Below are 13,586 nucleotides of genomic sequence, written 5' to 3' on the forward strand. Positions count from 1 at the left end.
GATCTGAAGGTTGGTTGGCTGGATTTTTTTTTTTAAAAGATTCTTCCCCTCCACTCCTCTTTCGCAATCTTGTCTTTTCCTTCAATTTCCTTGTGTTTTCATCTTCCGGGGGGAGATTTTGATGCCCACCTCCAAACAGACGCGAGCGACGCTTTCGCCTTCTCCGGATCAAATGAATAACGGTTCCATAAATCATCAATAATTCTTTTATTTAAAAAAAAAACCTTTGAAAGGAACTGCTTCTGTGGACCGGATGGGATCAAAAATTGGCACGGGGCCTCAGAAGAAAGATGATGCTCCTTCTCTTTTCGAAAGCAAAACCTAAGCATGAAAACTCACCGCCACCTCTTCGTAGATTGCGTCTCCACATTTTTGTTAGTGGAGCCTGCAGGCCCCCTCGTGAGTCATACTTCAGAGAGAGACCCCTTGGTTATGAATCCTTGTTATTTATTTATTTCTTTATTTATTTTCACTTCTCTGTTTCCTTTCTTTGTGGAGAAGTAAATAAATAAATAAGTTACAAGGAAGCATCATTCAATGTGGGAAGCTAAGTAATACCATTGTGAATGGCCCAGGAGGAAATGAAAAGACCGTTCTCTTAATTACCCTCCCTCACAGCTTAAGCAGGTGCATCCGGCCTTCGAGAAGAAGCCGGCAGGCAGATTAAAAAGGAAGAAAACATAATTCTCGCCACCCCGGTTCGGACGCCGTCTTGTACCAATCAACCGCTGACGTAGAAAAAGCTACATTTTGGGAAAGATAAGCTTGTACATTCCGTGCAAAAGCAGAGATGACGAGGGAACGATGTGAAATCAGAACAGTTTTTTCCCTCCCCGGATCTATTTAAAGCCAAATTAGGAAATGAAGTCCATCTTTCGCTCCGTCTTGCTTACGTAGCCTGGTGAACATCGGGTCTCCGTTTTAGTCACAGAGCCCTGAAGTCCGCCACGCGGAGCCGGGAGACCGAAAAACAGACCCTCGGCCGTGGTACCTTTGCGCCCGTGCTGAGCGGAGGGATGCGATCGCCATCCCAAAAAGACACCTCATAGTCTTTGCACCTCGGAGTAGGTTGCCACGAACATGCTCTTCTTTCAGGCTAAAGTTAAAGGGGGAGAAGTCATTTCACTCTCATGGTGGGTGAAACTATTTGGAGCCAGAACCCCCCCCCTTTCTGAGCTGCTTGGCCACCGAACCCCACTTTGCCTTCTCCCTTCCCCCACTGAACCCCAAGGTTTCAAACAAGACTACGCCTGGGTTTGGGATTCAGTACAAAAGCCTATTGGGGGCTTCTTAAAGCCCCCAATGTCAATGATGATGATGAACGGCATCAGGTCCAAACCCTCCCCCTGCTCCCAACGGGAATGATGTAGCGCAGGGGTCCCCAACCTTGGGCTTCCAGATGATCTTGGACTTCAACTCCCATAAATCCTGGCCAGCAGAGGTGGTGGTGAAGGCTTCTGGGAGTTGTAGTCCAAGAACACCTGGAGACCCAAGGTTGGGGACCACAGATGTAGTGGATTGCCAACAGGTTGACTCGCCAGCATGTCTCCAATGAGGTTCCACCATCCTCCATGTCGATCTGCTTCTCTCTCTCCAGGTCCTGGGTTCAGCATCCAGAGCACCTGCAACCTGGCCGTGGGGCCCGATTCCCCATGCTTCGCGGGTCCTCCCGTCCCCGGGGCCAACGGCTGTTGGCCACGTCGTGGGCAAGGAGGTCCACCTCTGACCGCCGACCTCCATCCTTGGCCCGTCTTTCTCACTCTTTCTTCCTGCTTCCCCTGCTCTCTTTCCTTCCTCCTTGCCTCCTTAGGCTCCCTCTCTTTCCCCAACAGAAAGGCGTGATGGAAGGATGATGCCTCCCTCCTCTTTCCTCCCCTGGAGCAGGAGATAGATGGCAGCACCCCTTCCAACTCAATTATTCCGCGACTCTCTTCCGAGGGCTACCATAAAGGTTTCCGCAATCTTGGGCATCCGGTGCTTGCTTCCAAATCCATTCCCATCCTTCCAGAAAACTCGCTCTCCTCAACTTTTCTATCATCCTCAAAGCCCGCTTCCACTTCTTCTCACGCTCATCCACCCCTTTTTCTCCCTTTCTATCCCGTTTTATCTCCAGCCACCTCTGCCTCTACCCGTAGGACACTTCACAGGCTTGGCAACTAGGGTGTATGATTTCGGATAGTGGCCCTTACCCCTTTTCTAGGTTTCAGTGAAATAGGGATGGGGGGGGGATCTGGGAAATCATCCTATATCTGGGGTTGGAAAAGCAAGCATACCGGCAGGAAGCTTCTCCTTCTGGTCTTATTTCTTACACAGACGTAACTGGCTGGTTTCCACACCGATGCGTGTGCTATTCAGAGAGCTAATATGCTCCAAATAAGATTTCGGTGGGGCAGACTAAGCCCCTGAAAATTTGCTTTAAAAAGAAAAACAACAGGAGCAGCAGGGACGAACGTCTTGGGTCAAATCAATTTGAAAATCCATTTTGCTTTAGAATTCACCCTGGGCGATTCTACATGGACTCAGGCGACCCTATAAATCAGCCTGAATCAGGTCGATTCGGTTCGCCTTGGGTTGTTGGTTTTTTTTTTAAAAAACCAAAACATTTCCCTTTGTACCGCCTTCCGATCTTAAGTGCTGTTTGTGCATCGCCATGATCATAAAGATACTTTTATTTATTACGGGGTGAATTTTTTATTTTAACGAGAAACCCTAATGCCATCTTTGCCCATCACGGTGGTAGGGGAGGACAACTCATTTAATTGTGATTTTAAAACAGGAGAACAATTTATTTATTTTTATCCGGGATGACACACAGCTCAACAGCACCTTCTCAACGGCACATATCCCAGCTTCTCGATTCTTAAACTGTGGGAATCCAGAACCAAACACCGCTCTCCAAGCAAGGTCGGAGGAAAACAAAACACAGTCATTCCCTCTCTTGATCTGTTTGGGAGAACAACACCCATTTTCCCTGCCTGGCCAGCCCAAAGAGCATGGCATCTGGGGGAGGAGGGTCATTGTAGTCCAAACCCTCCCAAAGGATGCCGGATTGCGGAATGAGGGTTTAAACTCCCAACCCAACATGGGTGCATACGCACATATTCACACATCCTTTCAGCCACAGGTCAACGTGGAATTGTATTTTTTTTCCAACTGCGTAGGGAGTGAGGTAGCAGCGGCAAGCGACTTAGAGCATGTACAGAGTGTCACTTCCTCAAGGGCGACGGTCATCACAACCAGTCTATACAGAAATGAAGACGATGGCGAGCAAGCGCTTCCAAAGCCGTGTCCATTCGTTCGTTTTATTACAAAACGGAGAGCTGTCGAAAAACGGCGGGCGCAGGAGGGTGATCTTAAGAGACCCACCTCTGTATTTCTTCCCTCCAGAGTTGGGTGGGATCCTGAGCGCCATTTTGTGGACCCACCCCCAGCCTCTGTGGGTCAAGAGAGGCCACAATAAATGCTCCACGCCTCAACCCAGGATGAAGCTCTGGTGGACCTCTCGTGGTGAACCTCTCGGTTCCTGGAGAGCCAGAGAAAAATGCCAAAGGGGAAGAAATCAGTCATAGTCCTGTTTGACCGCCCAGGTCACTGGTGCCCTGTCCAGTCTTTGAGGGTCCGTATACGATGGAGGCCAAGCTGTGGGGCATAAGGACCATGATGGGTTTTGGCTGAGGAGAGAGGATCCTGCAAATTCGGTCCAGATTCTCCCTGACCCCCCCCCAGCCAACAGTTCCCAGGTGGAAGAGCCTTTGGCGATGTGGTTGAGAATATACCCCTCAGCTTCCTGGGGAGCAAGAAGACACAAACTCTCCCACCGGTATCCAGAAGGAGAACCGTCAGTTCCTCAGCCCCGGGTGCTGCTCACACGTTCGCCTAATAACCAGTAGGTCCGGAGTTTTCCCTTGCCCTGTGGGGAAGAAAAGGTGAAGGGCCATGTCCAGCCTCGGGTAGAATCACCAAAAAGATTGCAACAGGAGCCACCTCCCACCATTACTGACAAAAAAGAGAGAGAGAGAGAATAGAAATATAGAGTTTTCTATTCGGCCGGCCCTACCGTTGGGTGCTTAGAAGAAGCAGAGTCTAAAGGACCAGAAAGCAGACCGAGATGCTGATAAAAGATGGAGATTCGCCCCAAATTGGGGCCCGTTTTCCCTGCTACCCACACACCACTCTGCCCCTCTCTCTTGACCCTTGAGGGGATGTTCTGTGTTCGCCCCCCACAAGGTTACAAAGATGAGCAAAGAAAGGAGACAGATCTAAAGGCGAATCTCCAAAATTGAAGCCATAGCCGGACCCCGACACAGGATAGTTTCCCTGGGAATGAAACCCTACAAAATAGGTGCCTCCTTTTAGAAGGTCCTGCACTGGGATTCATGAGGGAGGCAGGGTTTCAGAAGAGGCCCATGGACTGGTATAGGAAGCATGGTTCCATAAAATGCCCTGGAAGTCTAGTTTGGAAATAAGGAGGAAAATGTTCCCAGAAGGTTTTGCGTATGTGTGTGTTACAAGCTTCACGCTTACCTTCATCTCCACATCCCCTCGGAGTTCCAACTCAAAGCACCCAAACTCTTCCAGGATAGATTTGGTGGCTGCCGAGAGGTGGATCTTCAGAGCTGAAAGGTACAGAATTTAAGCAAACAATGAGAAGACTTGAAACGGATGTAGTAGATTGTAATCAAGCCTGCATGGGCCATGAGTAGGTGTTGCTAACCAGACAATAATAAAGAGAAGATGGAAACAATGTGCAGAAGAATTACACAAAAGAGATGGAAGGATGCCAGATTTCCTTGGAGAAGAATCATGTGATGGAGAAACTGCAGTTTTAGAAAGTGAAGTGAAAGCTGCTTTCAGAGCACTTGGAAGAAACAAATCACCAAGAGTAGATGGGATGCCAATAGACTTACTTTAATATAAAGATTATAACCATCTCTGCATGGTCACTGTGGGAGTGTTCTTGAATCTGAAATCAGTGACACTTCTTGCTCAGTTAACAAGCTGGGACCACCCCAGCTTTCTTTAAAGGGTTTCCTAAAGAGTCTGGGATCATCCACCACCACCCTTCATTGGTTGTTCTACTCTTGTGCCCATCTAACCCCTTAATTGCTCAATTTGTGGGAAACACCCCGACTTCTGTCCTTGACAACACACCCATTTTCACAGCCTTCATGCACCCCCCCCCCAAAAATGGGCAGCTTACCTTCACCGTTGGACTCCATGCGTGAAGCTGTGTTGACCGTGTCCCCAAAAAGGCAGTAACGGGGCATCTTTAGGCCCACGACGCCTGCGCAGACAGGACCTTGAGGGCAGTACATGTGGTAAGACAGAAACCAGATTAGGGGGCATAATCTCCCCAAACCATGGTTTGCAAACTAGCTCCAAACTCTGGCTTTACCAGCATGTTTGGCAGTTTCTTCAGACCATCGTCTGTCAAACCATGATGTCGGTTTGAACATCACAACAAACTATGATTGGGCCAAACTGTCTCATTGTTGAACAAACATGGCTCTCAAACCATGGTTTGTCAAATCTACAGCATGTGTGGGCAAGACGCAATAAACCATGGTTTGCAGTTACATCTGAATCATACCAAATGTTGAACCAACATTCCTTTCAAACCATAGTTTGTCTGATCACGGCTTGTGCTCAGCTCTGCAACCAACTCAAGGCTGGACAAACTAAGATGCTCTTTCAGCTCCAGCACGGCTCTGAGAGGTCCTTCTTCCCCCCATGCATCTCCACATCAGCCCTGCTTTCTCACCACTGTGGATCCCAATCCGCAGTTTGAGCTGCTGGTCCGGCCGGTGACGGATCTTGAAGTTGCGGACGGCTTCGAGAAGTGCCAGCGACATGCGGGACACCTCGCGGGCATGCAGCCGCCCGTTGCGCACAGGCAAGCCAGATACAACCATGTACGCGTCACCAATGGTCTCCACCTGTGTGGGAGCAAGAGGGAGGGAGGGAGGCATGGCTCGGAGAGGCTGAAGTCCCTTCCATCTGTTGGAGTTTTATTTGCAATCCTCCATGCCGTCTGTGGTTTGAATGGGAGGGACTTTTCTGTGCTAGGGTGATTTATCTATCAAGCACTAACCAATTATTCTTTCCAGATTTTGAATTCAAAGAGAGTCTCGCCTCTCTCCTGAGTGCTCCCCCCTCCCTTTCCTTAGTCGATGACAGCTGTTTGTTTGCTGTTGACCTGCTTGGATGGTGATGTTGTGCAGTAAACAAAGCAGTACGCACGAAGTCTGTATTTTTATTCTACTGTAAGTAAATAAATGTTTTTCAATTCTTTCACCTACAAATGTCTCAGAGTGGAACTCTAAATGGCAGTGAGTGAGAAAAGGGGTGGACTCTGGGGAACTTATAGCTATTCTCCTCTGTGGTTCTCTGTACTTCTACTTTGTAGCAAAAAGGAATTTTACCAGAAATTCAAAGATCTGCCACACTCTCATGGGTCAGTCTTTTGCCTCTTCACCCCACAACCCAGCCTATTAGCCTATCCTGCTCATTCTTTTCCCCTTCAATCATCCAAGCAGGGCAGGGCCCTCTCACCTTGTAGACGTCAAAGTTGTCAATGATGGCGTCAAAACAAGTGTACAGGTCATTCAAGAGAGCCACCACCTGCACAGGAGACACAAAAACCCAGCACTCTACGGGGCTGAATCTACGGCATACATAACGCCACCAAGATTCCACAACAGAATGGTTCTGAATTCCGCGATTTGTGTGCATAATTAAAAGGAAGCGCATGAGATCACACAATGTGTATAGTACAACTAGACTCCAGAAGCACATCTTTACAAGCAACATAGTTCAAACCTAGAGGTTCTGAGTTTGAGACCCTGCAGTCCTTGCCTGGAGAAGAACATCTCGCACCAGTGCCTCCCAGTTCAACCTCCTAGGGCAGTGGAGGCAAACATTTTTCGGCTTGAGTGCCAAAAATGAGGGGGGTGGGGAAGAAACCGGTGGCTGCCGTGCCGCCCGGAAGACCAGAACCGGAACAGGAAGTGGCAGTTTCAGGGGGAATCATGGGGACGGACAGGAAGTTAAAGGGGGAATCATGGGGACGGACAGGAAGTTAAAGGGGAAATCATGGGGACGGACAGGAAGTGAAAGGACCCAGAACAGGAAGAGAAAAGGGGAATCTCAGTTGCAGCCACTTCAAAAGGTTTGTCGTGTGCCAGAAGAAAGGGCTTCGCGTGCCAGCTGTGGCACGCGTGCCATAGGTTTGCCATCACTGTCCTAGGGGCATCATCCCACTCCTGGTTCTACCTGCATGGGGGTGCTCTCTGCCGACAGGGCCGTGAAACCCACAATGTCGCTGAAGTAGATGGTGACGCTGTCAAAGGCTTCTGCCTGCACCGTCTCGCCACGCTTCAGCTGCTCGGCCACGGAGCTGGACGGGAAGAAGCGGCAATCAGTCCAACTTCGAAGAGAGACTTTTCTGGACTACAAATCCCCAAATCCCCAATGAGGGAGGCCCAGAGACCAACGATAGAAGGCTTCTGGAGAACCCACCAGCTGGGCAGGAGCAGAGTGGTTCATCTCCCGCCTAATTCCTCAAGGATAGACTGCTCCTATACTGGATGCTTTGCTATGAGACAGGGCCTTCTCGGTGGCCGTTCCCACGTGGAGTTCACATCCATGCGAGGCAAGCCTGGCCTTATCATCTTTCCACCAGCAGGCAAGAAGCCTTTAACGCTGGCTTTTAGCAACTGAGAAGTTGATTTTTGATCAGAGGGGCGCTGTTCTTTTGAATCTGCTTCAAAACCGCTTCTTATGTAGTCGTGTTTGAAAACTGCAGCCTTTTTGTGTGTCAATATGGTAGATATTCATATATTTCCCCTATTTTTAGGTGAAGCTGATTTTAATCTCCTTGTGAGCAGCCTGGAGTCCCAGTTTCCAGATATAAATCATATAAAGGAATATATAAAATATAGCTTTCGCCACTACAGTATTAGTAGAGGAGATGGCCAGCAGCCAAATCAGCTCAGAGATTCGGAGGACCAGAGTCTAAAAAAGAAGTTCTCCTAAGCTGAAAAAGGACTTTCTTTTGAGAACCAGGTTCATGGAAAAGAGTGGGTCGGGAACCCCTATTAATTCATTTCAGAGCACAAACCAAACCATTGATTTACTGGCCTTAAGCAAGCAATGTGCATCGCTAATTGGCTAGCCCTCGTTGCATCACTCATTGGTTGGCCCTTATGTTAGCCATGAAACAGAGCCAGCCGGCCTGCATCACTAATTGGCTAGCCCTCGTTGAATCACTCATTGGTTGGCCCTTATGTTAGCCATGAGATAGAGCCAGCCGGCCTGCATCACTAATTGGCTAGCCCTCATTGAATCACTCATTGGTTGGCCCTTATGTTAGCCATGAGACAGAGCTGGCTTGCATGCATCACTAATTGGCTAGCCCTCGTTGAATCACTCATTGGTTGGCCCTTATGTTAGCCATGAGATAGAGCTGGCCTGCATGCATCACTAATTGGCTAGCCCTCGTTGAATCACTCATTGGTTGGCCCTTATGTTAGCCATGAGATAGAGCTGGCCTGCATGCATCACTAATTGGCTAGCCCTCGTTGCATCACTCATTGGTTGGCCCCTACGTTAGCCATGAGACAGAGCCGGCCGGCCTGCATCACTAATTGGCTAGCTCCTGCATACTGGAACAGGAGAGACAGACTTACTGGGGCAGAATCTGGTAGAGCAGAGCCTCCGCCTTGTGCTTCTCCTCCAGGTAGGCCTGCGTGCGCTCCTCCACTAACTCCTCCAGGTTGTTGGCGTACTGCTCCATACGGGACAACAACGTATCCAAGAGGTTGCTGCTGTTCTCCCTGTTGGGCAGACATTCAACAGGTTGAAGAAACCAAGGCACATATTCAACAGGTGGAATCCCCTGCCCCCTCCCCACATATTTCCAGCTAAAGTCCTGGCTCTTACACCCCTTCCGTGAGAAAAACCTGTTGAACTGTGTCCCAACCACTCATTTTTAAGAGGTGCACAAACAGCAGGAAGCAGGCAGGCAGGCTTCAAGGCCCGGCGCCCCACCTGTTGAACTTCTGCAGCATGCCTTTGATGTGGTGGAAGTCGGGGCGCTCCTGGGGGTCCTCGGCCCAGCACCGCTGCATAAGGAGCACCACGTCTTCCAGGCTGGGGGGCAGGTTCACCGAGGGGCGGAAAGGAGGCCGTTCGCTCCGTTTGACTCGGTCGATAATTTCTGGAAGTTAGAAAGAGGTTGAAAAAAAGTAATTTTGGAAGGGAGACAGAATTCACTCCGAGTTTTAGCTCAAACTTTACAGGCACTTTCCTTGATGCTGTGGACTGCCCCCCCCCAAATTAGAGCCTCCAGTGTTGAGAGCAGCCTATCTGTCAACGTTTACCACCCATCCCACACCCAAACGCTCACCCTTGGGGCTCAGATCCATGCCTTCCACGTAAAAGACGCTGTTACGCAGGGCGATCTCCTGGAGGATGATGCCGAAGCTGTAGACATCTCCTTTCTGGGTGCCGGAGCAGGGCGCCATCTCCATCCGCAGGAGCTCGGGAGCCGTCCACAGTTTCTCTAGAGTTCAACAGAAAAGCGGAGTCAGGCAGCGTGAACGTATTCGCGGTCTGGTGGGGGAGGACAAAGGGGAAATGCGCGCGAAGGTTGTCAGGATCCAAGAAAAAAAAAAAAACAAGAGGAGCAGGTCAGAAACATTAGGGTCAAATTATATGTTACAGAAAACCTGACGGCAGAGGGAGGAAGTCCTCGAGGGCTGAAGGACAGTTGTTGTCACAGCAGCTTTTCACCCCTCCTGTAGCTTGCCAATTAGCTCCAATTTGCTTTCTGATTGGCTGTCACACCCTAAGCCTAGCCTCCCTTTGGAGATCTGATGCCTCAGACCCACAAGATGGACACAATCATGTCTCCTCCACAGTGGTTTGAGTTCTAATAACGGGTCGCCTATAATGTACAATTTGGTTTTTATAATGGAGGGTATAAAACGAGACTTTCGAGAGGTTCTGAATAGGAACCAGGGTCCGTTTGGGGGGAAAAGCAATCGCCTCATTACGGCCTTACCACCACCACCACCCTACCCCCCCGACTCTGGCGCCCGTCTCACTGGCGAATAAGGCGTATGCATCATCCGACTCGGGCGCCTGGCGGAAGCTCTCCAGCCCGTAGTCCGTGATCTTCAGGACGAAGCGGCTGTCCACCACACAGTTGGAGGACTTGAGGTTCCCGTGGGAGATGATGGCGCTGTTGTGGAGGAAGGCCATCCCCTGGTGTTGGAAGGGGGGGGGGGGAGAGAGAGAGGGCGGATAATCAAGAAAAAAGCAGAAGAGAAACAACCCAAGCAAGCAAGGTGGGTGCTCTCTGGGTCTATGCGGTGGAACGTGGCGGCCCTCCTGATTTTCCTGGTCAGACTACAATTCCCATCATCCACTGCTTTTCCTGCACGCGAGGGGCCAAGGGCCTGTTTAAGGAAGGTTCCCGACCAGTTACCTTGACAATGTCGTTGGTGAGGGAATAGCGGAACATCCAGTCCAGCGTAATGCTGTCATTTTCTAAGATGTCCTACAAATAAAACAGCCGAACATGAACAGCAAAGAAACTTCCGCACACAAAGCCTTCAGAGAGTCTGTCTTCCCTAGGGGTCTCAACCTACGTCCCTAAGCTTTTAAGCAGAGCTTGGAAATGAGACTTCTGATTCTTGGCCTTCCACACGTTGCTGGACAACAACACCCACCGTCTCCTAACCCTTGGCTTTCATGCCAATCAAGATTTGCAGCAAGAGAGACTGGAGAGTCTCCAGCGGCAGAGTCCTGCTCTAACCACTACACCACCGCTGTCTGGCATACCTTTTCCTCCACCCCGTGCAGCTCTTCATTCCCACCCTGTTTCGTTCATTCCTCCCTCCTGTCGCAACCTCTCCGGCCTCCCCCGTCGTCTCTTTCCGAAAAGGAAATGCTTATCGGGCCAGAGGCAGCCAGGAATCTTGGCCTGTCGAAATCGCTCCTCTGCGGCTCCCACACACACACACATCCCACCCCGAACCCTCCCTGTGTCCGATCCTTTCCCCAGCTCATCCCCCTGCACCATAAATCATCCGTCTTGGAATGAACCTCGCCTCTTTCTCCGGGCGGAGAAGACAGCAGGGCCTCGGTGGCTGGCTGTCCTTTTAATTAAAAACCCTCGCCCGCCCCCGCTGCTGGCGTTTGCACAGCTTGGAGGCCCCGTATAAAAAATGCACACCCGAGAATATTCTCCCGGCTGCCGGAGACGTCTCTGGATTAAGATCCTCAGCGGGGAAGCCCTCCGCCGAGGTTGCCACATGTGTGGAGCACAGACACGTGCAGGGATGTGGCATCCATATATGCATACATTGATCTCGGCAGGCCATGTAGGGTCGTTGCCCCCCCTTTCTCCCTCTAACTCCACAGATACCTGGAGACTCCCCCGGATGCAGTATTCGGTCAGGATGCAGATATTGGGGGGATCGATGCAGGCCCCAATGAAACGGGTCAGGTGCTTGCTCTGAACGTCCCGCATCTGGAAAACAGATCCGCGGCGCGGTGTTGGCCGGAAAAAAAACAAAGCACAAGAAGGGTCGGTCCCGGAGAGGAGATCCAGGATCCCCTTGAGATTTCAGTCTGGAAATCCGCTCCGCCGGCCCCCACACATCAGGTTTCGGAAACACGCCGATAAAGTTCAGGCTAAAACCCAGAATGGACTCAACCGACTCCTCCCCACCGGGGCAGAATGGGAGTCGTCGGCCCTCTGTGGACAGATATGCAAAAATCGCATAACGTGGGTTTAAATTTGTGAAGAGCCGATCAACACCCCCTTACATTCCCTTGTCCACCCTCTTTCCATAGAGGAAATTTTACAGCTCATTTTTACTGCCCAAAGGAAGGACCTTTGGCCTTCTCAATGCTTCGGCTCGCAGCTCCCATCATCCCCTCCCAGTACGGCGTGGAACGAACGGCTGTTGTCATCCACAACGACCGGAATGATTAAAAATGTTGACACCCTAACCGTGCCTTTAGCTTCCAACGCTAGGGTAGGAATCGGAGTGCCTCAGTTTACCCAACCCAAACGCTCAGGAGTGAAAGCCCCCAGGATGGGGGCCAACCCTCGAACCCCAGGCGGTCCTAACAGGGGGAGAAATCAGACACGTGCCATCACGGCCACTGGCAATGCGCGGCTTTTCCCCTCCGATCTGAAAGCATCTCTTGCATTTTTTAAAAGATGCCCACCGGTGAGCGAGCAGGACTGGAGGAAGAGGGAAGGAAAGATCCCCTTCTTAAGCCTTAAATGCCACAAAATCCCGTTGGATCGAGACAGCCGAGGCTCTGTTACAAATGTCCTCCTTCAGGGAAGGACGGAGAAACCAGGATTTTATGGAACGCTGCGTCGAAGATTTCCAGACCTCGAGGCGACCGCGTTCTTTCCGTCTACTCTCCGATGCTCCCATCCCCTCAGATCTAACTGACCCCCTTGGAAAAGCGAAGAGGCTCCTTCAAGCATCCCTTAAGACGCCCTGGCTCATGGAGGATCCGCGCCCCCCCTTGCGCTTGGAGGCACTCGGCTGCCTCTCCCTCCTCTTCCCTGGCAACCGGTCCAGGGTCCATTTCTCCAAAGGTTTTATGGGGTTTTTCAGCTTTCCTCCAGATTCTGGCGTGCCAAAAGAGGTGCGGAGACGATCTTTCCAGTTGGATCTGATCTTTGGCACGGCTACATGTGTGTTAAAGATTATCATCATCCTCTGAGAACGGCAGAGCTGGAAGGGGACCCCTCCGGATCATCCAGTCCAGCCCCTGTTCAAGGAGGGACGGCAGGGGGATTCGAACTCCCAGCCTCTCCGCAGCCAGAGACCTAAAATCACTGAGCTATCCAAATCTTCTGCAAGGAGCAACACACTACAGATTGCATTATCCCCTCATTAATGTGGTGGTGGATACTGGGCTTTGTAGTTCAAAACCTGGATCTCTACCAGACTGCATCTGGCCCCTTTTCCAATGATTATCTTTGCTTGTTCAGGTGGCCCCGGTGGCGATCCAGGTCCTTGTTTATCTTCTTAAACACACAGGACCACACAACCGCATGCACACATACACACACACGCGCGCACACACAGCGCTCTGGCTGTTAATTAAAAGGGGAGCAGATGGTCATCTCCCTGCCGCTTCCCTGCTAATGAGTCATTAAGCTCTCTCTCTCGCCCGCCGCACAGCCGGTCCAGACCGCTCCGACCCCCTTCCGTGGCTCGTTTCCTTCCCATTAATGAGACTTTTCCCAGCAAACGCCCCAGCGGTGCAACGCCCCCTGCTGGTGCCCCATTAAAGCACCGAGGAAAGGACAGGAAGAACCAGAAAGAACAGGAGGACAATGTTCGGACCGAAACCCAGATTAGGACCGGGTTTTTTCCCATCCCATTTCGTGAATTGGGGTGTGTTAGCAGAGAAAAGGTGGTGCCCTCTCCCAACCATGTCTTCTTACAAGCCTGTGACCCATCCTTCAGAAAACCTCCTCTTGCCAGGAGAAAGGATTTGTTTTTAATTTAAAAAATAATTAATTAAAAGAAATCCTTAAGAATTTT

General features: G+C 50.6%; 1 protein-coding gene across 1 annotated transcript in view; it reads right to left on the reverse strand.

Annotated features, from left to right (window-relative positions):
- Window positions 1-2,666: 2,666 nt before the first annotated feature.
- The window catches only part of NPR1 (natriuretic peptide receptor 1), a 30,291-nt gene continuing 19,371 nt past the window's right edge, over window positions 2,667-13,586 (reverse strand). Inside the window, exons 11-22 of the mRNA XM_072984390.2 lie at window positions 11,432-11,536; window positions 10,490-10,561; window positions 10,107-10,266; window positions 9,407-9,562; window positions 9,049-9,217; window positions 8,688-8,834; window positions 7,273-7,396; window positions 6,553-6,621; window positions 5,762-5,936; window positions 5,201-5,299; window positions 4,525-4,616; window positions 2,667-3,910 (exon numbers count right to left, since the gene is read on the reverse strand). Of these exons, the coding sequence (XP_072840491.2) occupies window positions 3,848-3,910; window positions 4,525-4,616; window positions 5,201-5,299; window positions 5,762-5,936; window positions 6,553-6,621; window positions 7,273-7,396; window positions 8,688-8,834; window positions 9,049-9,217; window positions 9,407-9,562; window positions 10,107-10,266; window positions 10,490-10,561; window positions 11,432-11,536 (1,431 nt within the window). The 3' untranslated portion in view covers window positions 2,667-3,847. The remainder of the gene's footprint in view (window positions 3,911-4,524; window positions 4,617-5,200; window positions 5,300-5,761; window positions 5,937-6,552; window positions 6,622-7,272; window positions 7,397-8,687; window positions 8,835-9,048; window positions 9,218-9,406; window positions 9,563-10,106; window positions 10,267-10,489; window positions 10,562-11,431; window positions 11,537-13,586) is intronic.

This window comes from Pogona vitticeps, chromosome 15 (genome assembly GCF_051106095.1).
Source record: "Pogona vitticeps strain Pit_001003342236 chromosome 15, PviZW2.1, whole genome shotgun sequence".
Classification (NCBI taxonomy): Eukaryota; Metazoa; Chordata; class Lepidosauria; order Squamata; family Agamidae; genus Pogona; species Pogona vitticeps.